This window comes from Sorex araneus, chromosome 6, assembly GCF_027595985.1.
Source record: "Sorex araneus isolate mSorAra2 chromosome 6, mSorAra2.pri, whole genome shotgun sequence".
Classification (NCBI taxonomy): Eukaryota; Metazoa; Chordata; class Mammalia; order Eulipotyphla; family Soricidae; genus Sorex; species Sorex araneus.
In genome coordinates, this window is record NC_073307.1 from 165725191 (window position 1) to 165747882 (window position 22692).

The 22692-nt window shown below is 63.9% G+C and overlaps 1 protein-coding gene across 5 annotated transcripts in view; it reads right to left on the reverse strand.

The window, feature by feature from the left end:
* The window catches only part of CHKA (choline kinase alpha), a 28132-nt gene that overhangs the window by 4537 nt on the left and 903 nt on the right, over positions 1 to 22692 (reverse strand). For 2 of the 5 annotated variants that reach the window (XR_008630692.1, XM_004618569.2), the window contains exons 2-9: positions 12180 to 12291; positions 6906 to 6959; positions 4528 to 4641; positions 3064 to 3197; positions 2866 to 2970; positions 2639 to 2697; positions 2211 to 2298; positions 1943 to 2051 (exon numbers count right to left, since the gene is read on the reverse strand). Coding sequence is in view for 4 of the 5 variants with exons in the window: in XM_004618569.2 (XP_004618626.2) it covers positions 1943 to 2051; positions 2211 to 2298; positions 2639 to 2697; positions 2866 to 2970; positions 3064 to 3197; positions 4528 to 4641; positions 6906 to 6959; positions 12180 to 12291 (775 nt within the window). In the remaining variant the exon portion in view is untranslated. Of the gene's footprint in view, positions 1 to 1942; positions 2052 to 2210; positions 2299 to 2638; positions 2698 to 2865; positions 2971 to 3063; positions 3198 to 4527; positions 4642 to 6905; positions 6960 to 12179; positions 12292 to 18283; positions 18368 to 22692 lie in introns of those variants that run through there. The other 3 variants (XM_055142139.1, XM_055142140.1, XM_055142138.1) reach the window with 3 other exon arrangements.

Below are 22692 nucleotides of genomic sequence, written 5' to 3' on the forward strand. Positions count from 1 at the left end.
CAGACACAGGGACACTGGCCGTGACGGGGCCACACTACCAGACCACCACTGACCAGGCCCTGCTAGGGGCTCCACACCTGACTCTGGGATGAGGAGAGGGACCCCCAGAGCACAGAGGGAGACCCCGGGAGGAAACAGAAAGAGGGGGACCTCCAGACAGAACAGATCCTCAGGCAGAACACAGAGACCCTCGGACAGAAGAGAGAGAGACCCCCAGAGTGCAGAGAGAGGAAGGCCCCCCAGACAGAGAACAGAGAGACCCCCAGAGTGCAGAGAGAGGAAGGCCCCCCAGACAGAGAACAGAGAGACCCCCAGAGTGCAGAGAGAGGGAGACCCCCCTGACAGAGAACAGAGAGACCCCCAGAGTGCAGAGAGAGGAAGGCCCCCCTGACAGAGAACAGAGAGAGAGACCCCCAGAGTGCAGAGACCCCCAAACACAGCACAGAGAGAGAGGCCCGCAGACAGAGTGCAGACAGAGAGAGACCCCCGGACAGTGCACAGAGAGAGAGACCGACCCCTGGAGAGAACAGAGAGACTCCCAGACAGGGGACCCCCAGACAGGGAGAGAGACCCCCGAACAGAGCAGCCTGGCCCCGGGAGCTGCGTCTGAGCGCAGAGCGCTCCTGTGTTGTTTGGGGGGCCGGTCTGCCCTGGGGGAGCAGGAGACCCGTCCTTCCAGGACCAGGTGACGAGCACTGGCAGCAAGAGCCGACCATGAACCACAGCTTGTGTTTTGTCCAGGTTTTTTTGTGGGGGAGCATTTATTTTTGATGCTCAGAGGTTACTCCTGGCTCTGCACGCAGGAATTACTCCTGGCGGTGCTCAGGGGTTTACATGGGATGCCGGGGATCAAACACGGGTTGGCTGCGTGCAAGGCAAGCGCCGTCCCTGCTGTTTTATCTCTCTGCCCCCTATAGTGTTTTTTCTTTGTATCTTCTTTTGCAAATAGACTGCTTAATTTTTTAATTTTTTTTATTTTTTTGCTTTTTTTTGGGGGGGGGTCACACCTGGCTCTGCACTCAGGAATTATCTTTGGCGATGCTCAGGGGACCATATGGGATGCTGGGAATCGAACCCGGGTCGGCCACGTGCAAGGCAAATGCCCTCCCTGCTGTGCTATCACTCCAGCCCCATAGACTGCTTAATTTTTTAAAGCTGGTTTTGTTTTGGGGACACACCCGGCGATGTTCAGGGCTTTCTCCTGGCTCTGCACTCAGGAATCACTCCTGGCAGTGCTCGGGAGACAGTACGAGGTGCTGGACTCATTCAAGGCCAGTGCCCGCTGTCCTACTGCTCTGAATCTTAGTAACAATTTTTCAAATGAACATCCAAGGGGACGGGGATGTGGCTCATGGGGACGGGGATCTGGCCCATGTATCATAGTACACAGAAGCACGAGGCTGTGAGCACTGCACAGTGAGCACCAGACACGGCTGAAATGAACCCAAAAGATCACTCACGTAGGCGGACAGAGACGCTTTAGGGGGCAGCATGGGGTACCAAGGGTCAAACCTGGGCCTGCGGCACATAGCCAACAGCCCCCCTCAGATGGGGTCTATCTCAGCCACCCCAGGATGCTTTCACCTCCACAGACGCCAAGGCCGCTGCAGACGAGCCCCTGGCAAGCAGAGCAGCCGCGCTGGCCCGTCCCCAGCTCCCCTCCCTCCTGCTGTTGGGGGCTGAGGAATGGAAGGGGGTTCCCAGGAGACAACGCCCGGGAACGATTCTCCACAGGGGAATTCACCGGCTCCCTTAACCTGGGACAGGAGGTAAAAGCAGCATCCCACCGGCACCAGGGGGAGCTCTGCGCAGCATGAAGCCTGCAGTTACGAGGGTGCAGGAGCCCCGAAACGGGACCGGAAGGCCCAGCACAGGCCGCTTTTCCCTTCTGGAAGGAGCGGGAAGGAGCCCGGCGCGCCCGCCCGCCCGTGCCCGCGCCCACCTGCTGCTCCCGGCTGGGGTACTGGTGCGGGCTGGCTCTGAAGAACGGGAACTTCTCGCAGCTGTAGTCGTACATCCACTCGCAGAAATGGTTCCCGATGTCGAACCCCCTGGCAGAGGAAAGAGGCCGAGAAGGGGTCAGGGAGGCACCGAGCAGAGCCCCCGCGGGCCCCCCCACCTCCCGGGGTGCCTGTGCCCGGGGAAGGCAGGCCCGGCCCGCGGGCGCTCTCGGCAGTTTCCCCGGAACCGTCCCCAGGCGGGCGCGTCACCTGTAGTTGTAGCTGCTGTACTCGAAGTCGATGAGCATCAGCTTCTGCGTCGGGGAGTCCTCTCGGCCCTCCAGCAGCAGGATGTTACCTGCGGCGGGCGGGCGGGCGGCAGGCCTCACTCTGGGCCCGGGACGCCCTGCCCAAGCCTGCCAGCGCGGCCAACGGACACAGGCTCTCCATGCGTGCAGCTCCCACACGCTCACGGGCTCACACGTGCACATGCATGTGGGCTCACACGCATACAGGCTCACACATACACACGGGCTCACGCATGCACATGCATGCGGGCTCACACGCACACAGGCTCACACATGCACACGGGCTCACACAGGCGCACACGCACACACACACGTGTGCTCACACATGCACACAGCACACACGTGCAGACTGGCACAGTGCTCACGGGCACACCGGGCAGCGACTCTCACCTTCCTGACAGTCGTTGTGGCAGAAGACAACAGGAGACGGCGTCGCAGTGAGCAGGGACCTGGGGGAAGGCCGGGGCCAGAGCCAGCTTTGAGGCATGCGCACGTCCCGCCCACACCCGCCCAGACCCAGCGCAGCCCCCGGGACAGGCCCCCTCACTGCCCCGGGCACTGCTCACTGCCTCGCGCTGAAGCAGCGGCTCCTCAGAGACCCAGGGGAGGACACGCACCTCAGCCTCTCCAGCTCCCGGGGCAGGTCGTACCCGAGCAGCCTGTGCAGCTGCTGGGCTCTGGCCTCGCCGGTGAACTTGACCCGCAGCACCTGGCTCAGATACCTGGCGATGAAGGGACGGACCCGGGCTGGCACCAGGTGACGGCGGCCCATCACCACAGGCCCCGGCGCCCGCCACCCCACGGCCGCCACTTACTTCTCCATGGTCCCGAACAGCCACCGGGGCTCCTTGTTGAACGGCATCTTCATGCCGTGGAACGTGGCCATCTTCTCGGCGATCTCTGCGGAGATATCCGGCAGGCTCAGCTCGCCCGTGTCCAGGCGCCGACTCTGAAATCGGGCGGGGAATCGGAACACGGCACCAGCCGAGGCCCCGAGGGCACCGCGGGCTCCCCGCGCCCGACCTGGTGGGCTCCCGAGTCTCATGCAGGGCACAGCGCCAGGCCCGCGGCTGGGGGTCGCTACCCCAGGCTCCTCACTGTAAGGGACGCTCACGCCTGAGCCTGGCGGGCTCCCCGTTGGCCCCCGCCGGCCTCTGGGCGCCCTCCCGCCCCCATCCAGGCTGCAGTGCTCGCGAGCCCACGCCCGCCTTCCTCGGACACTCGGCTCAGGGTCTGGCAGCAGCGGCGCTCCGTTTCTGGGGAGAGCCGTTTCCCATACCTCTTCCGGGGCGCCTGACACCCCCAAACTGGGTTTGGGGGCAAAGGTCGACCAGGCCAAGGCTCCATACGGACCTTCTGCTGGTGCCCCGTGCTCGGTGCCTGCATCTCCCTGGGGAGGCCTGGCCCGGGCAGCTGCTGGGCTCGGCACAGCCCAGAGCGGACTCGGGCAACTGCAGGGAGCAGCAGCCCCGGGAACGCGCTGATGCTGTGGCCAAGGGCAAGACCCCGACGTCTCTGGGCCCCCTTTTCTGGCTAGAGAAGAGGGACACCACCAGCGACGAGCAGGAGAGGCTGCGCCCCACGCCTGGAGGGCCCACAAGGCAGGTGGGGAAGACCCCTGGGCGCAAGGCACCGCCGGCGAGCTCCGTCCACCCCCGTGGGCCTGCGGGACCCCCTGGCGTGCAAAAGGCCTGAGTCCAGCCCACCGCTGCAGGAGTAAGTAGGACAGAAACGCGAAAGTGCTCACAGGCGATCTCGGGACGCTGAGAAATGACACAGTCTCCCGTGCTCAGCGGTCACTGCCCTCCTGTGCCCTGCGGAAGGGGACCGGGAGAGACAGAACCCAGCGCCCCAGCACTCGAGACGAGCTGGGCAAAAGCCACGGCCACCAAGGAAGCCCCGGTTTCTGTGACCCAGGGCAGAGAGGTAAGACCGTGGGACAGGAACCTGCCTTAAACACAGCTCACCGGGCGCCACTCCCCCACCCCCCAAAGCCCCCCACAGTGACCCCTGAGCACTGCTGGGTGTGGCCCCCAAACCACAAAACCCCCTGACCCTCAGCAGCTTGCTCTGGTTCCACACAGATGGGGCACCCCAAGCAGGGCTCAAGGGCCTGGGGCCACTCCCAGAGGTACTCAGCCCGGCTGCTGCAGTTTCTCGTTGTTGTTTTGGGGTCACACCCAGCAGTGCTTAGGACTGATTCCTGGCTGGCTCGGGGACCATATGGGATGCGGGGATCAAACCCCCGTGACGCCACCGCGGGCGCGCGCGCCTCTCACCGGAATGAACTGCTCCAGGCGGCCCTGGGGAAAGATGCCGTAGAGCTTCGGCCCGAGCGACCTCTCGGCCAGAATGGCGAACATCACACTCTCCAGCACCATGGCCTCGGCGCCCTGCAACAGACGGGCAGGACGCGGGTCACGGGGGCCAGGCCGCGGGCCCCACGCCTCACTGATGGGGCCCACACTCAAGTTCGATCTAGGTCACCGGCGCCCAAAATAGAACCTCGATCAATATGTTATTGCTCTGTTTATTCTTAAACTTCCCTGAGTCCTGGCCTGGCACCTACTCAAAGGCCGCAGCCACACGCCCCGCCGGGCGCTCGCGGCACAGGCCGTCCTGAGGTGAACTCCCGGGGTGCGGCAGGCGGCCACCCGGCCAAGGGCACCGAGGCGGACGCAGCCACCCAGCCCCGCCCCCGCTGCTTAGCCCAAGCTCCCTCCCACCCGGGGGTGCTGGGCACAGAGGGGCGGGGCCCGGCCAGGAGCCTGGGTCTGGCCACACCTGGCAGTGCTCAGGGCTCACTCCCAAAAGGCCGCAGGGCCCCCGCACGGCGTTGGGGACTGGACCAGAGCCGGCCGGCGCAGGACGGTGCTCCACCCGCTGCCCTGACCCTCCGCCCAACACCGGCCGCAGAGTCGCCCCAGTTAAGATGAGCCGGCAGGCGGCTGGGGCGTGACCCCCGAGAGAGAACCTGTCAAACGGACCCAGCGGGGCTCTGGGCCCCAGGACTGCAGCTGGGGAGCAGTGCTCGAACCCAAGCCTCCAGGAGGGGAGACACATGCTCTCTCCTGCCCTCTTATAAACTCTTCGCATAAACACAAAGCCAGAGTGCGGGACGTGCCTGCGGGCAGGACAGAGCAGGGGACGCGGGAGACAGACACCAGAGTGAATGTGGCACAGCTGGGCGTGACAGACAGACACACACACACACACACACACACACACACACACATACACACGCACGAGGCTCGGATACTGCGTCTTGACTGCCGGGTCCTGTCTGCAGGGCAGGCCCGGGGACGGTGACCTGACCGTGTGGACTGCGGCGAGGGCGCCGTGACAGGGCCCCTGGTGGACGGGTTCCAGAGTCCCTGCATCTGACCTGCTTTGTGTGGGGCTTGGGGCTACCCCCGGCTGTGCTCGGGGCTCACTCCTGGCCCTGACACCATCTCCCCTCCGAGGGCCCGAGGCTCCAACTGTGCCCGCGCGCCCACCCTCCGGGACGCAGGAGCTTGGCCTGTGCGTGCAGCTCTCGTACAGCGGCGCCCGGGCTGTCCCTGGTACTCTCGGCGCCTCCCAGCTGGTGAGCACACGGCCAGGAGTCCCCAAAGCTCCAGTCCCCTTCGGCGGGTCGTCACCAGGACCCGTGCTTAGCCGGGCCCCCCCCGGGGTGAGCGGGGAGTCGCCGGGCTCAGGGAGCACCAGCCCCGGTGTGCAGACACGGGACCACCTGGGGGGCAGAGCAGCCGCAGGGCCGGACCCCTCCGGAGGGAATGAAGGGTGGTGGGGGCGGGCAGGGGGCTGGACGCGGCTCTGCGGGAGCCCCAGCACCTAACTGGGGGCCGCTGGACAGGGCCTGCGTGCCATGGCTGCGCCCGCTCTCTGGGCCTCAGGGAGGGCGCCCCCTTGCCCGGGACAGACCTCGGGGCCTACGGCAGAAGCCGCCCTCTCGGCTCCAAAAGCGGGTCCCCGTCTACCTATCCGGGAAACGGGGTGTCCACCGTGCACCTGGCGCTGCGGCCCAGCAAGTCGCACAGTGCAGGATAAGGGCGTGGAAGGAGAGAGGGACGCCAGTGACCCTGGGCAGGGGCGGGGCGTGGAGGTAGGGGCGGGCTCAGGGCACTTGAGGACCTGAGCCACGAGGAGGCTGGGGAGGGCCCCTCTCGGCCAGCGGCTCCCAGCACAGAGACGCGGTCGCCCGAGCCCAGCCGCCAGCCCAAAGGCACCATCTGCACTGGCCGCAGAGGCGCGGCCCGGAGCCGTGTGGCCACACGCAGCCAGAGCAGAGTGGGAGCACCCTTCCGGGGCAGGGAAGACGGGGAGGCAGCCGGGACACGCCCCCCGCCCGTCCCTCGGGTGCAGCTGTCACCCCCCCCCCCCCGCCTCCCTCCAAGACGCGTGTGGCTGCGGGGACAGATCAGCCCTCGCGGAGCCTCCCGGGCGCCAGCGTGGCCGTCGGGCGGGTGCAGGGCAGGACCACGGGCAGCAGCGGCACCGGGCGCCCCCCAGAGCACACACACGACCGGAAGCACAGCACCCGCTCCCGCCCGCCCGCTCCCACTCTGCTCTCCTGGCAGGACCGGGACACGCGGCCCCAGAGGGCAGGGCAGGGCAGGTCGCCCCCACCAGGACGCGCGGGGACTGAGTTACTTACTTGGAATTCACTTTCTCTCTGAGCTTGTTCGGGCCCCTCCTCATTACAGGACCTCTAAACGAGAAAGAGCAAACACTGCCGGTGAGGGCGGCCCCGTGCGACACAGCGCGGCCCGGGCCGGGTGCCGGGAGCAGCCCAGCCCCGAGCAGGCTTCCTCGGCCCACACCCGTGCTCCAACTCGCCCCGGCCCGCTCTCGGCCGCCCCTCGGGGTCCTCAGCCAGGCCTTCCACAGACCCCAGGTCACCCGGCTGTGCTCAGCAGGGAGCAGGGAGTGGCACGGGCACCCGGTACTCAGCCAGGGCAGCCCCCGAGACGCGCTCGTGTCAGGATTCCCGCCCCAGCACGGGAGCGGGAAGGCTCCTGCACGCGGCACTGGGCCCGCGTCAGGGAAGCGCGTTGGAGGCGCCAAGGCCCCAGGAACACACCCTCCCAATATTCTAATGAATATTTCGTAAGGGCCTGGAGAGGTAATACAGGGGGACACCCAGGTTGGGACCCAAACACAACCAGGTCCCCGGAGACCAGCCAGGAGTACTCCCCCAGGAGTGCTCCCTCGGCAGTCGGGAGGAAAGCCCCGGCGAGCTGAGCACGGCCCAGACAAGCCAGGTACTCCGTAGGTCAGACAATAAGGCCCAAACGCACATGTTAAAGATCTGGTGACAAATGATCTTATAGTCAGTGATTACTTAAAGAACCGATGTGAGAATTACAGTGCTCGTGTCTTTTTAATGACTTTGGATGTCCTGAACAGAAAACTCCCCGTCAGGAAGGTGAGGCCGGGGCTGGAGCGACAGTACGGGGTGGCGGGACTCGGGATCGGTCCCGGCATCCCGTGTGGCGCCCCGAGCACCGCTACGAGTGACTTCTGAGTGAAGGGCCAGGAGTCGCCCCTTCACCAGGCTCTACCAGGTGTGGCCTGAAGGGGGAGGGCGGGGGGGGGGAGCAGGGGAGGAAGGACGCGCTGTGCGAGAGGAAATGGAACAGGACGCGGTGCGGGTGACGGGGGAACAGGGAAGGCGCGTGGCGCTGACCCGCCTCTGCCCTTCACCGCCACCCGGGCAGTCTGGGCATCACGTGGCTGCGGACCGTAAGGACAGGGAGGGGAGGCAGGCAGGAGGGAGGGGCCGCCCTCCGCGGTGCTCTGGGTGGCTCCTGGGGGCGCTCGCTCAGGGGCTATACTCCGCAGTGCTCTGGGTGGTCCCAGGGACACTCGGGGGCCACACTCCACAGTGCTCTGGGTGGCTCCTGGGGGTGCTCGCTCAGGGGCTGTACTCCGAAGTGCCCTGGGTGGTCCCGGGGACACTGAGGCGCCACACTCCGCAGTGCCCTGGGTGGCTCCTGGGGGTGCTCAGGGGGGCCCAGGCGCTGCCAGGAATCTCTCTCCATCTGACCTCAGAAACTGACACTCACAAACTTTAAAATTTAAGACTTAAATTCCAGAAGGTACCACCACCCTCTGGCAAGGCGGCTGAGGAGACTGAGTTTCTCGCACTCCTGCTGAGTGTCGGGAGCGGGGTGGGACTCGGTGCGGAGTGCTCCGTGAGCCTAGTAGGCACCTCAGCGCCCAGACCCAAGGCAGCTCTGAGACGCGCCCGGTGCTTCCATGATGCGTTTGGTACAGGTTTCAGACGCCACTTCCCTGCAATACTTCGCTTAAAAAAGCTTTTGTGCTTAAGACAAAAAGAACGTTCCAGTGCCGGCTCGGTTTCCCGGGGCTCCCCCCCACCCTGAGAGAGAGACTGGGCAGGCTGCCCGAGAGTGGACAGCAGCCAGGGACTGTCCGAGGTACGCAGAGAGCGTCCCGGGTCGGCCCTAGCCGGCCCTGCCCGGTTTCCCTCCTTCCTGCGTCTGTGCTTCTCGAAGTAGCTCATGGGAAGACTTTACGGAGCCACATTAAAATCTGAGCTGACCATGACTCACGTATGTTCAGCTTTGGGAGCTCCCGTGACTTCAGCGCTTGTTTTGTTTTGTTTTGTTTTGTGGCCGTGTTGGTATCTGGGCCGCAGCTGGCAGCTGGCGATGCTCAGGGCTCCCTCCCTGCTCCGCACTCGGAAGTTAGTCCTGGCCATGATCGGGGGCCACATGGGGTGCCGGGGCTCAAACCCAGGTCGGCTGAGTCAAGGCCAGCGCCCAACCCGCTGTTCTACTGCTCCAGCCCCCACGTGCTGTGGCTTTTAAGAATGCAGCCCAGGGGCTGGAGCAACAGCACAGCGGGGAGGGCGTTTGCCTTGCATGTGCATGTGGCTGACCCCGGTTCGATTTTAGCATCATATAGGGTCCCCCGAGCACCACCAGGAGTAATTCCTGAGTGCATGAGCCAGGAGTAACCCCTGAGCATCACCGGGTGTGACCCAAAAAGCAAAAAAAAAAAAAAAAAAAAATACAGCCCAAGGGGTACTTTCCTTTGTTCTGTTTTTTGGGCCACACCTGGCGTTGCTCAGAGGTTCCTCCTGGCGGGGCTCGGGGGACCCTCCGCGATGCCGAGGACCGAAGCCGGCTCAGTCACGTGCAAAGGAGGCGCCTCCCTGCTGTCCAATCGCTCAGCCCCAGACAAGTGATCTCTCTGGAGAGCCTTCAACTACCCTCAGGGGCACCAGGGGCGGAGGAAGGACCTTTCCCGGCAGTGGACACAGTGTAGCAACACCAGAGCCACGAGGCAACATTGGGGCCTTTGTGGAAAATGAGGAAGTGACAAATACCGTCCCAGTTAGCCCCGAACAGCTGGGGCCCTGTTCGGTTTCGGTTTCGGAGCCACCCCGGGGTGCTCAGGGCTCAGTTCTGGCTCTGCACTCAGGAATGACTGCTGGGAGCGCTTGGGGGGACTAAGCACTTGGGGGACTACCCGGGCGCCGAGGAGCAGAGGCTCCAGCCCGGCCCGGGTGCTAACCTGCCGGGCGCTAGGAGGCGGAATTCCGAGAGGAAAGCGTCTCTGGCAGCGCGAGGGGCTGAACCCAGAGCACCGAGCACTCGAGGCGAGGCACCACCCCCGCGATACAGCCCTGGCAAAACCAGGACTTCGACAACGCTCCGGGCAGGCAAAAGGCCGTGCCGAGGGGGCTGGAGCCATAGCACAGCGGGGAGGGCGTTTGCCTTGCACGCGGCCAACCCGGGTTCGATTCCCAGCATCCCATAGGGTCCCCCGAGCACCGCCAGGAGTAATTCCTGAGCGCAGAGCCAGGAGTAACCCCTGAGCATCGCTGGGTGTGACCCAAAAAGCTAAAAAGAAAAGGCAGTGCTGAGAAGCGTGGGGCCAGCAGAGACGCCCTGTCCAGGCCCCAGAAGGCCCGTGCGCGGGGCCCTCAGCCCGGGGCCCAGGGGGCCGGGGGCGAAGCTCTGTGCTCGGCTCCTGCTTCTCACCCGCCGGGCATCACGCATTCCTCTGCCGAGAGCGGGACAGAGGCCCGACGCCCCAGGCAGGCCGGTTCCTGCTGAGGACACAGGAGCGGGCGGGGCCGCGCTCAGAGCCACACTCACCGCACCTCGCACCTGGCCCACGCCACAGCCGGTGCCCGAGCAAAAGCGTGGCAGCTTTCTTTTTCAAAAGCATTTCTTAAAGCCCAGAAGGACAGCGTGGCACGGAAGCTGTGGAGAACGCTCGGCTTCGGGGGGCTCACATGACACGTGACTCGTGTCTGTCACCTGGAAACCGGAGTGCCCCCCCCCGCCCCGGACGGCACGGACAGACCTGCAGCAGAGGGGACGGCAGAGGCGGCCCGGCCCGCAGAGACTCCCCCAGGCCCAGGCTACCCGGGAGCGTGCGGTGCGTTCCCAGAGGCCGGCGGCGAGGCCGGCATGGGAGGGCGGGAGGCACTGGCGAGTCCCTGGAGGATGCGCCGAGGACAGGCCCAGAAACACGAGGCCCGAGGCCCCTGGGAGCCGGCAGGGCACGGCGAGGTGTTGGCGCCGAGCATCTGCGTCCACGCGGACGGCCTGGGCTGCCTGTGGCCACACTGCACGGAGGTGCCGGGCGGCTGCTTCTGAAGCAGCAAAAAGTCAATTTAACTCAGAGACACCCGGCTGGTTCTCGGCAGCGGGCCCCAGCGGCCAGGCTGCACGCCCCGGTAGCACGCCGGGCGCCTGCGTCTACGTGGCCGGCGCCCGTGCCCGGCAGGAAAGGTCCTGAGTCCCCTTCTCGGAGTCACCGCCCGGCGCGCTGCTCGCCTCTGTCCGCGTTTTTGACTGGGGCTTAATGTGCAATCGCTGAGGTTCAGAGAAAACAGGGCCGACGCCACTGTTTTCCTGGGACCGATGAGGACCGTGTCCCCAATGCCACTCGTCCCCGTCAGCGACCCGTCTGTGCGTCCTGCCTCGGCGCTTCCCGTTTTATTAAGGTTAGGAGCCAAACAGGCACCGCGCTTCGCCTTCTGTCACTCGGTGAACGGAACAAAACCTTTTCCCAGACGACACTCGGGAGACGGTCGAGTGAGCCGTGAGCACCCTGCCCGGGAAGGCCAAGTCGCTCGCCCGCGCACAGAGGGGCCCGCACGGGTGACGCTGAGAGGACAGGACGCGAGGACACCTGAGTCTTGCACAGTGTGGGATCGGGATCAACAAGCAAACGGCCACCTGCTCGGCGACGGCGGCTCCGGGCCCGCGGAGCCCACGCTCCTTGTGTCAGAGGGGGAAGCCAAGCTGCGCTGAGAGCAGCTCTGCTATCCCGAGCTCTCTTCTAGAAGTTTCCTTCCGCAAAGGCAGGCTGGTGCTCCTCCAAACGGCTATTTCCTATCTTGCTTTGGCTGATGATGGCTTTTGGGTTGAACTCAGTTTCCACCAAGTAAGACGCTAAAGGAAACAACCCCCTCTCGTACACCACCTGCAGCTCAGAGCAGCGCCCGCCCGACCAAGGGTGCTGAGCGGCACTGCCGTGTGCCCCTTCCCAAGGCCATGTGTCCTGTCTCACTGAGTCTCCCGGCAGTCCTGGGGGCTGGGAGAGCCAGGCCGGCCCGACCCGGGGGCAGTGTGGCCTCGGCCCCGCTGGTGACCAAGCCCGGCCCCTCCCCTTCAGCCATATGGCCCCCAAAGCCGGGACGATGGAGCGAGAGGCAGCAACCGAGGCGCTCTGAGGTCGGGCGGCGGGGACAAGCCCGAGCAGCGGGGTCACCGCACTGCCACCGCACGGCCGAGCCGGGTGTCACTGGGTGTCACTGGGTGTCGTGCGTGGAAAGCACACGTCACCAACAGCATCCCTCTCTCCGGAGAGGAGCCAGGGCCGCTTGTCCAGGCGTCCGCAGGGACACGCCGGGAGCCCGGCCCGCCCCGGCCCGGCCACTCACCATCTTCAGGATGGCTCCGTACAGCCGCAGCAGCACCTTGCGCGGCTCGTCGCCCACGGTGGCCAGCGTGTCGGGGAAGGAGCACTGGAACAGCATGTTGCTGAGGCCGCCTCTGTGGGAGACAAAGGGACAGTGAGTGTCCAGCCGCGGGCGGGGCCCCCTCCCCCCTGCTGAGTGCTGGGACCCGGTGTGTGCGCCCGCACGAGCAAGGGGCCCCGCGGGGACAAGCCTGAGAACCCCCCCCCGGAACATTCCTGCAAGTCCAGATCCTTCTATGAATTCACCCCGAGTCCCCCCGCTGGCCAGGGAGGGGCCGGGCAGTAGAGACCCCGAGTGTCATATCCAGAACCAAAAGAATCATGGAGCTACAAACGCCCCACCACGAGGGCCGGGGCGACACGAGGCAGGGCGCCCACCTCACACAAGGCCGACGCGGGCTCGGTCCCAGCACCCCAATGTCCCTGAAGCTCACCGGGGTGGTCCCCGAGCCCAGAGCCAGGAGTAAGTCCCAAGCACAGCCGGGTGCGACCCACACACGTGAAAAAAATTAAAAATGTCCACTCCTGGGGCCAGAGCAGGGGCAACGGGGCAGCTTGCAGGCGGCTGTCCCGGCCCGCACCACGTGCGGTGACCCTCTGGGCGGAGCCAGGAGTGAGCCTGGGCACCTCCGGGTGCGACCCAATGCTCCACCCCCTGAGAAGTCTCAGAGACTTGAGGCTGGAGCGATAGCACAGCGGGGAGGGCGTTTGCCTTGCTCGTGGCCGACCCGGGTTCTAATCCCAGCATCCCATATGGTCCCCTGAGCACCGCCAGGGGTGATTCCTGAGTGAAGAGCCAGGAGTAACCCCTGTGCATCGCCGGGTGTGACCCAAAAAGAAAAAAAAAAGTCTCAGAGACTTTTGTAAACCACTGTAACGGCCCTTAAGCTATCTCCTCCAGAACGTTCTTCTCCAGACAGAGCAGCGCAGGAGCTTCAGCACAGAGGGAGGTTCAACCCCCAGCACCCCCTGAGGCGCCCTGAGCACTGCCGGGGTGATTCTGAATGCAGAGCCAGGAGTAAGCCCTGCGCCTCGCCGGTGCGACCCAAAACCCAACACAAACAAGCGAAGAAATGAATGTATCCTTCCTCCATCTGCCACTTCATGCCAATGTTAGCAAAAATTTCCCAATTTGTGTGTCCGTGTGTGGGGGGGGGGGGAGGAAGGTCACGTTTGCTCTGGAGCCACTCCTGGCTGAGACGAGCACTTCAGGGGCCAGAGCCACAGTTCAGCTGCTAAGGTGCTGGCCGTGCACACGGCCGACCCAGGTTCGAGCCCCAGCTCTCCATAGGGTCCCCTGAGCACCGCCAGGAGCGAGTCCTGAGTGCAGGGCCAGGAAGAGCCCTGAGCGTCGCCACGCACGGCCCAAAAGGAAGAGACGCGTCTTAACCCCTGCACTATCTCTATGGGCCTCTAAAGTCTACTTTTCGGGCTTTGCTTTGGGAGCCACATCGGGCAGTGCTCAGGGACTATCTTGGTGGGCTCAGGGGACCACACTGGGTGCCAGGGACCGAGCCCGGGTCAGCCATCTTGTAGGCTCTCTCTGGACACTCTGGATTCTGCTCTTATCTCAACACTCAGTCTGGGGCAGAGGGGGCTGGGCCACACCCAGAGGGGCTCAGGGGTCACTCCCGGCCCTGTGCCCGGGGACAAGCTGGCCCTGACCGTAAGGAACGACAGACCCTAAGGAAGCGTCACGGAGCAAGGCGTGAAGCTGGAGGCTCTGACAACATAAACTGGGGTGTGCGCCGGCCTCGCCCCGAGAAACATCCTTCTGCAGGGGCCACACAGCACGCGGCTGCCCTTGGCTCAGTCCCTGTCACCTCACGGTCCCTCCAGCACCAGCACAGAGCCCAGACGAGCCCCCGAGCACTGCCCGGTGTGAGCCCACCCAAAAGGCACCGTTCCCTGTAATGAAGTGGGCAAGGCCTGCGAGCTAGGGTTCAAGGCGGCTACCGCGGGCCCAGAGATCCCAGAGTCCGGCCTGACCGCGAGCCACCAGCACCGCAGCCTGGGGAGGAGGCCCCGCTGGACCCACCGGGCAAGGCCCAGAAACAGCGACGGAACCAAGGGACGGAGCTGAGAGACAGGCCAGCGGCAGGGCGCTGGCCTGGCACACGGCCGGTCCGGGTTCGATCCCCAGCACCCTAGCCGGGTCCCTGAGCCCCACCAGGAGTGATCCCTGAGCACCGCCAGGCACGATCCCCGTGCCCCCGCCCCCAAAAGAAGCCACTGGCTGATCCCACAACCGCTTTCTAGAACGCCGGGCACAGGGACCAGCAGGGCTGGGGTCGTCGGCCGTGCCGGCAAGTCGTCAGCACTGACAGCGGGGAGCAGCCCCCCTTCCTGGGGAGAGAACCCCAATTCCACCGGGCCCCTCCCACGCCACCCGGTGCGGGTACCCTGGCGCCCGGGGGTCGAGAGGCGGGCGCGTCACCGTGCTCCAGTGCTCCAGCTTCAGTGCCAAGGTGCGGGGCTTTCCCAGGCCCGGTGGGGAGGGAGCCCTCCTTTCCCTTCCTGTCACACACCCAGAGCGCAGTCAAGGCCGAGGGGAACAGACGCGCCACTGTTCCCGGCCGTGGGACCCGGCGCAGCGCGAGCCAGGCCCCTGGCGGCCGCCCGCCAGCGGGGCACACGCGGCCTGGAGCCGAGGCCGGCCCGCGCCAAAAGGCCTCCGCGGCAGGAAGCAGAGGGGCGATTCTCCGTAAGGGACAATCCCGGCAACGAAACAAGGTCACTGCCAGGGAGACGACCGGGGAGACGGAGGAGGAGACGCCACAGAAATGCCAGCCGAGCCCGCAGTGACAGCAGCCCCTCCCCACCATCCCACACGGTCCCTGGGCCCTGCCTGGAGGGACCCAAAAGCCAAAAAAAAAAAAAAAAGCCTATTCACCTCGGGGGGCTGGAGAGATAGGACAGCGGTGAGGCACCTGCCTCGGACATGGCTGACCCGGGTTCGATCCCCAGTGCCCCATATGCTTCCCCGAGCATAACCCCCGGGGCCACCAGCTACGGGCCCCCACAAGAAAGGAGATCTCCTGGGGCCGCAGCGCAGCTCAGCTGCAGGGCACATGCTGCCTGGGTCTGAACTCCCCGCGGGGGCCACACCCGGCAGTGCCCAGGGGCCACTCCTGCCGGTGCCCGCTGCCGGGACCTGGACCTCCGCAGTGCTCAGCCGCGGCTCTGTGCCTGAGGGGCCAGACCGTGTGGCGCGGGGGGCCACCAGGGCCACTCGGGGGCCCTGACGGGAACAGTGGCCAGACTGCCCTCCGGTCCACTTGTCTCCCTCACCCTTAGCTGCTTCCCGGAATGCTTCACTCTTGACTTCAGGGAATGTTCTAGAGGCGCCACTTCTCTCTCCCGGCCTCACTGCTCGAGAGCTGCAGCGTGATTCTCTCCAGGGGGAGCCGGATGGCTGGGACCAGCCCCCCGGCCAGGGGGCACATTAGCTGCCCTGCGAACACTGACCGGGAGAAAGGCCACTCTACACCCCCCACAAATCACAACCCAGCCGCCCCCTCCCCCGCACTGACCCCAGCCCCCTCCCCCGCACTGACCCCAGCCCCCTCCCCCGCACTGACCCCAGCCCCCTCCCCCGCACTGACCCCAGCCCCCCTCACCCGCACTGACCCCAGCCCCCCTCCCCCGCACTGACCCCAGCCGCCCTCACCCGCACTGACCCCAGCCGCCCTCCCCCGCACTGACCCCAGCCCCCCTCACCCGCACTGACCCCAGCCCCCTCCCCCGCACTGACCCCAGCCGCCCTCCCCCGCACTGACCCCAGCCCCCTCCCCCGCACTGACCCCAGCCGCCCTCCCCCGCACTGACCCCAGCCCCCTCCCCCGCACTGACCCCAGCCCCCTCACCCGCACTGACCCCAGCCCCCCTCACCTGCACTGACCCCAGCCACCCCATCACCCGCACTGACCCCAGCCCCCATCACCCGCAATGACCCCAGCCCCCCTCACCCGCACTGACCCCAGCCCCCTCACCTGCACTGACCCCAGCCACCCCCTCACCCGCACTGACCCCAGCCCCCATCACCCGCACTGACCCCAGCCCCCTCACCTGCACTGACCCCAGCCGCCCTCACCCGAGAATGAAGCCGCCAGGGCGGCCTTGGACTCAGCACCCTGAAACTCCGGGCGGTGACCAAACCCGAGAACAGAAACCCAGGTCCGGCACCGAACCGCCCCCACCCACGGGGGAGGCTGTGCCCTCACGGCACGTCAGGGAGTGGCGCGTGCCCAGCCCCAGTGCCTGGCCCACGTCCAGGCCACGACTTGGGCTCTGGGCTCCGTGACAAACGGCGCCGAGGGCCCCTGCCCAGTCTCGGCCCTCGGCTCCCCCCAGGACAGAACCAGACCCAGGCCCGGGGAAGCTGAGTCCACAGACAGCAGGTCACCCGCGGCGTCTCCTCGCGACCGCGTGTCTGTGCCCAGGGGTCACTCCCGGGCGGCCCTGGCTGCCTCGCTGCCCGGGACAGAACCTGAGTCAGCGGCAGGGAAAGTCCCTCATGCCCGGACTCTCCCTCCGGCCCAGGAGCCAGACCTGGAACCCCGGGCCATCGGCCTCGGTGCCCCACACCGGCTGGTCGGAAAAGCTCCTGGAGAAGTGCCCCAGATTTCGAGGACGGCCCCCACCTGAGCAGCAGCGGATCGACTAGAAGGAACAACGTGAGATTTAATACATAAAAACTAACGTGCTTTGGGCTTGTTTCTGTCTGAGCTGTCTGACAGCCTGCAGCCTGCTTCTCCGATCCCCAAGCCCAAGGGTGGCAAGACCGACCCGCTGTAGGAAACATCCTGAGTCGCCTCCTCTCCTGCCCTGCAGCCGCAGACCTCAGGCTACTCAAGACGCTGGAACACGGGCCAAGTAACAGCACCGCGGGGAGGGCGCTTGCCCTGCACTCGCTTGGCCCCGGTTTGATCCCCGGCATCCCATATGGTCCCCCGAGCACTGCCAGGACTAACTCCTGAGTGCAGAGCCAGGAGTAACCCTTGAGCATCGCCAGGTGTGACCCTTTAAAAAGCACAAAAGGGGGGGTGGGGAAGGAAAGCTGCTGACACATGCGCTGTCTGTGAAACACCTGTGTTTCACCCCAATTTTAAACTGTAATGTAATACTTGTCACACAAATAACCCTCGTCACCAACTTCCTACGTCCAGCAGATGACAGCACACTCTGAGCAACCGTCCCGGCACCACGCGGAACTCTCGTGGGAACGGAGCTCTAGGCGCGTCAAACAATAACGCTCCGTTGCCCCAGGCCCGGCCCCGGGGCCGAGTCCACTGGGTCTCTGCAACTGTGAGGTACGGAGCTCACACAGAAGTGGAACCCGGGGCCACTTCTTCCCTGCTGACTCAGCAGGAAAGGCCCCCACCTCGCACACATCGGCCCGGGTTCGTTCCCGGCCACCCCAGACGACCCCCCAGGCCCTGCCAGGAGTGATCCCTGAACACGGATCCAGGAGGAAGCCCTGAGCATCGTGGAGGGTGAATCCAAAACCAAAACAAGCCCAAAAATAAGTGGGTTTTTCCTACTGGCTAATTCCACTCTGTACGATGGCCACAAGACTCACCCAGGCTGTAGCATAAGCCGGACTCTCCACCTTCATGGCTGAATAGTATTCCACTGAATGTAAACTCCTCCTCCCCCTTCAGCCACGCCAAAAGTTAACATATTTTCAGTCTCTTGGCAAAGGGTTCCTATCCACGTGAGTCAGTTCGAGGCTCGATGATACACCGAGATACACCAGCTCCAGAGAGACTGGAACACTGAGACTTTAATCGCACGCTGACACGGGAAATTAGGTGGTCTACTCAAACCCACCCCATCTCCCTGACAAATTTTTCAGAAGTGGGGCCACAGGGGCCGGGCAGTACCAGGTCTCGGGCGTTTGTTCCGTGCAGCCTGCCCTGGTCTGGTCCCTGAGCAGAGCCGGGCCCCGGCCCCGGAGTTCAGACGCTCGCCCTGCAGACGGTGGCTGCTCGCCACTCCGTCACCAACACCGTGCAGACCCCGAGCACCACCAGTGTGGCCCGAAGAAAAACAAAAACTTCAAACCTTTCCGAGAGTCACACCATCAGGCTGAGCACACATGGGGATCCCCGCGGCCCAGGTCTCCACCCGCAGTCTCAAGAGTATCATCTGCAAATCAAAATCACCATGAAGAAAAAAAGCAAATTCAAAGAACGACCAGAATCTCAAAATCTCAACCGAAAAATGATCCACAAATCCACTGTACCAGATACAGAAAACAGAAGGGCCAGAGAGATAGCACAGTGGGTAGGGCGCTTGCCTTGCTCGCTGCTGCCCAGGGCTCGATCCTCGGCATCCCTGCCAGGGGTGATTCCTGAGTGCACCCCAGGAAGGAGCAAGCCCTGTGCAACACCCAGTGTGGCCCCGAACAAACAGAATACAGCTTTCATACCAAAGCAACTACTTCATTCAGAACACAAAATTTTAAAAGACAGACCTTTGCCAAATTTTTTTATAACCATCTAAAAACTGATGGTTCAGATGGGGGGGACGTGTAGTAAAATGCGAGCAAGGATATGCAGCGGTCAGGAATAGAGGCCGTGGGGCCGGGAGACAGCACGGCAGGAGGGCGTTTGCCTTGCACGCGGCTTGGGACCAAACCTGGGGCGTCAGAGGGGAGGACGCCTGCCTGAGGGCAGCTGCCCAGGCTTCATCCTGGGCACCACTTAAGTTTCCCCAAGGAGGGACCGACCAGGAGTGATCCTTGAGTGCAGTGCCAGGAGTAGTTACGTCCTGAGCACAGCTGGGTGTGACACACACCCTCCACCCCACCCCATCACACACACACACACACACACACACACACACACACACACACACACACACACACACACACACACACACACACACACCCCACCACCCCGCACCAGGCATCTGCACGTGTGTCAATCGACCAGGGGGCCGTCGCCACTCTTCCAAGGGGTTCTGACTTCTTTTGTTTCTGGGTCACACCCAGCAGTGCTCAGGGCTGACTCCTGGCTCTGTGCTCAGGGATCACTGCTGATCGGGGGGGGGGGGGCGGGGGGGGCTGGGAGGTGCTGAGGGTTCGAGCCTGGGTTGATGGTGGGTGGAGGATGCCCCACCCACTGGGCTATCCCTCACGCCCCAGCTCTGACTTTTGATATTTTGTCTTTTGGTTTTGGGTTGCGCAGAGTTCAGAGGTCAGCAATGCTCGGGGGGGGGGGGCTACACCCAATACACCCAATAGTGCTCAGGGGCCATGTGGTGAAAGGGGTAGGCCAGGGTCCGCATTGTAGGCAAGCCCCTGAACCCGGACCTCTGGAGGCCTGAGACACGGACCCCTGGTCCTCACCTGTCCAGGCCTGGCTCTGAAACGTATCCAGAGATGCCCGTGTGAAACTTGAACTGTTTTTTTATTTTCTGTGTTTCATTTGGTTTTGGGGCCACACTCAGGGACCATCTGGGATCAAACCCTGGTCGGCGGGGTGTAAGGCAAGCGCCTGAACCCGGGTTCTGTCACCAGAGTCCCATGTCTTTGGAAAGATTTGCCGCTTCATCTCACAACTGGGAGAGAAGAGTAAGGGCAAGAGTAACCAACCCTTGACTTGACGGGCAGGGGACAGGGGCTGGACTCAAGCTGTGTCACCTGGGCCGGGCCCAAACTTTTCAGCAGTCAGCCCACTAACGGGCATTTTCATTCTTCCGCTGGAGCGGCCTTGGCAGCCTGCCGCCGGGTAACAAAGACCCCTGTCTTCACACCAAGCGAGCTGCAAAACGCTGAGGGCGAATCCAGTCAGGCACCATTCTGCTCGAGATACAGAGCGGAACACGCTGCGCCTTCCAGGAATTCTCGCTAACGGGGAGACGGACAAACGCCTTCGCCCGCCAGGAAGGGCTGTGGGGGGCAGGCGTGCGGGCAGGCGGGCTGCGGAGAGACGGCCTGGTGGAAGACATTAATTCTGCTCGATTCTCACTGAGCGGGCCTCGAAGGGAGAACTTTAAAACGTGAAGCGCGAGGTTGCCAAGCAGAAAGCAGGGCGAGGAAAAGGCCTGGAGGCCGGGGGGACAGAGCCCACGCGAGACACACAGAGTCCCACGTCACCAGCTCACTGGAGCTGCTGGCGGTTAGGGGCCAGGGGGGACTTTAGAACAACGTAAAAATACATACATACATACATACATACATGCATGCATACATACATACGCACACAAACTCTGGGGTTAGCACTCTAGCAACAGGAAGCAACAGCAGGAGTTGGAACAAAGAAATATGTCATCGGATACACAGAACACATGGGGCAGACACGGGCAAAGAGCCAGCCCCAGGCACCTCCCGTCCCAGGGTCCCGGCAGGGACAGGACAGGCGTGGGCGCCAGAGCAGGCCAGGGGGCTGGGCTGCCCCTGTGCGCCCCGGCGGGCCGAGCTCAGGGCGCCCAGAGTGCACTCAGGCGGGAGGGGGTGACGGGAGGACGTCGAGGCAGACACACGCCCGGGTCGGGTCGGGGCAGGGAGTTCTGATAAACAGGGGCAACTCCGCGGAGAGCCCAGGCTGCGGAGAGAGATTAGAGAGTGCGGATCGGGGCCGGCGCGAGAGCGCACGCGGCCAGCCGGGGTTCAATCCCCGCCATCCCGCGGGACCCCCAAGCACCGCCAGGAGTAAGCACTGCTGGGTGTGGCCCCAAAACAAGAAACGAAAGTGTCAGGGTGTGCAAATATGCTGCAGGCCCCGTGGGCAACTCTGCCGGGAGGATCCCGGAGCCCCCGGGGCCGAGCCCTCCCGGCCCTCCCCTGACCGCCGCGTGCCCTTTTTTTTCCCCCTTTTCTGAGCGAGCCGGCGTGCTGTCCCCGACTTCAGATCACCACGCTCACTCCACGCCGACATCCTGTTCCAGGAAGCAGGGCTGATAAGGTCAAGCGCACAGCCCCGGTGCCCGGGCACCCCCGGTCCAGGATGGACACGGCCTTCCAGGAATACTAATTTCAGGGGGGAAGGAACAAAGCACCCTCAATGCTCTTTTTGTGTCTGGGTTTTGTCCTGGTGCCAGGGATCACACCCAGGGCCCCAGACGTGCAGGGCGCGCGGGCCCGCTCCTGAGGTGCCCTCCGACCGCCCGACCAGCAGGGAACACAGGGTCGAGCCACGGGAGGGGACGCGGGCGCGCAGCCGCCGGCCTGCAGGGTTTTATTTTCCAGCCGAGCTCACGGCACCTTGCAGGGAGTCCCGGCAACCTTCTGCGGGCTGTCAAGGCCACCCTAAATGTGAACCGCTCCAGTAGGCAACTCAGATTACAGAATAAAAGAACACACGTTGGGGTTGTTGTTTTTGTTGTTGTTGTTTGCTTCTATCTAACTACCTTTTGGTTTTTTTTTTCCCTATTACTGAACCCTACCCCAAGATGCTCAGGGCTTACTCCTGGCTCTGTGCTTAGGGGTCACTGCTTAGTGGTGCTCAAGTGACCATATGCATTACCGAGGGCTGAACCCTGGTCAGCCACATGCAAAGCAAGCACCCTTGCCACTGCTCACCGCAGTCCCAGCTAACTGCCTCTTAACTCCTGCACTCATAAACGTTATTTGTACCAGAGGCCAGAGGCACACACACACAAAAAAAAGGGAAGTGAAGCTCAGTTCACTTTGCTGCATTTGCAGATCGGATGAAAGACCGGCATGAAAGGGAGTCACATGACTAAAGCTGCATTTGGGGGTTACTGGTGGTAGCAACCTGGTCAGCTAATTATAAGAAAACTGGGGGGGGTGGGGGCAGAGCAATAGCACAGGGGGTAGGGCGAGAGTTCAGTGGCCACTGAACGCCTTGCTGCCCAGGTTCGATCCCTGGCTTCCCATATGGTCCACTGAGCACCGCCACGAGTAATTCCTGAGAGTGGCCCAAAAACAAACAAAAAGGAAGCTTGGAGACCCGAGAGCAGCTCAGTGGCCCAGGGGACACGAGGGCCAAACCCCACTACCACATACCCCCCTCCAGCTGGAGCCCTAAAGGCGTCTGAGCCCCCGAGGTGGTCCTGGTGGTTCCCAACATAGCAGGACCCCGCTCGGCACCCTGAGGTGTCCCCAGTGCACCACAGGGCCTGGTTCCTGTATAGCGCCAGGAGCACCCCCCCTTAAGCACTGCCGGAGGGCCCCCCCGCCACCCCCCAAAGAAGCCGGCACAGACCTTCTACTGGGAGGGCTGTGGAGACAGCGCCCAAGGTTTCAGACTGCACCCAAGCACTCTGTCTCCCCGCCCCAACAGTCCCCAGGTGTCCGCAAAGGGCCCACACTAGAAGGGGGAGGGTTGTCTGGGCCCCCCCCAAGTGTCTGGCTCTGTGTTCAGGGTTCACTCTTGCTGGCGCTAAGGAACCATATGTCCTGCTGGGGCTGGAACCCAAGGCGGCAACTTGCCCCAGGAGGATCTCTCCAACCTGACTTGGCTTTTTATTGGGGGGCGGGGAGGGGGAGGGTGCTGGGCCACACC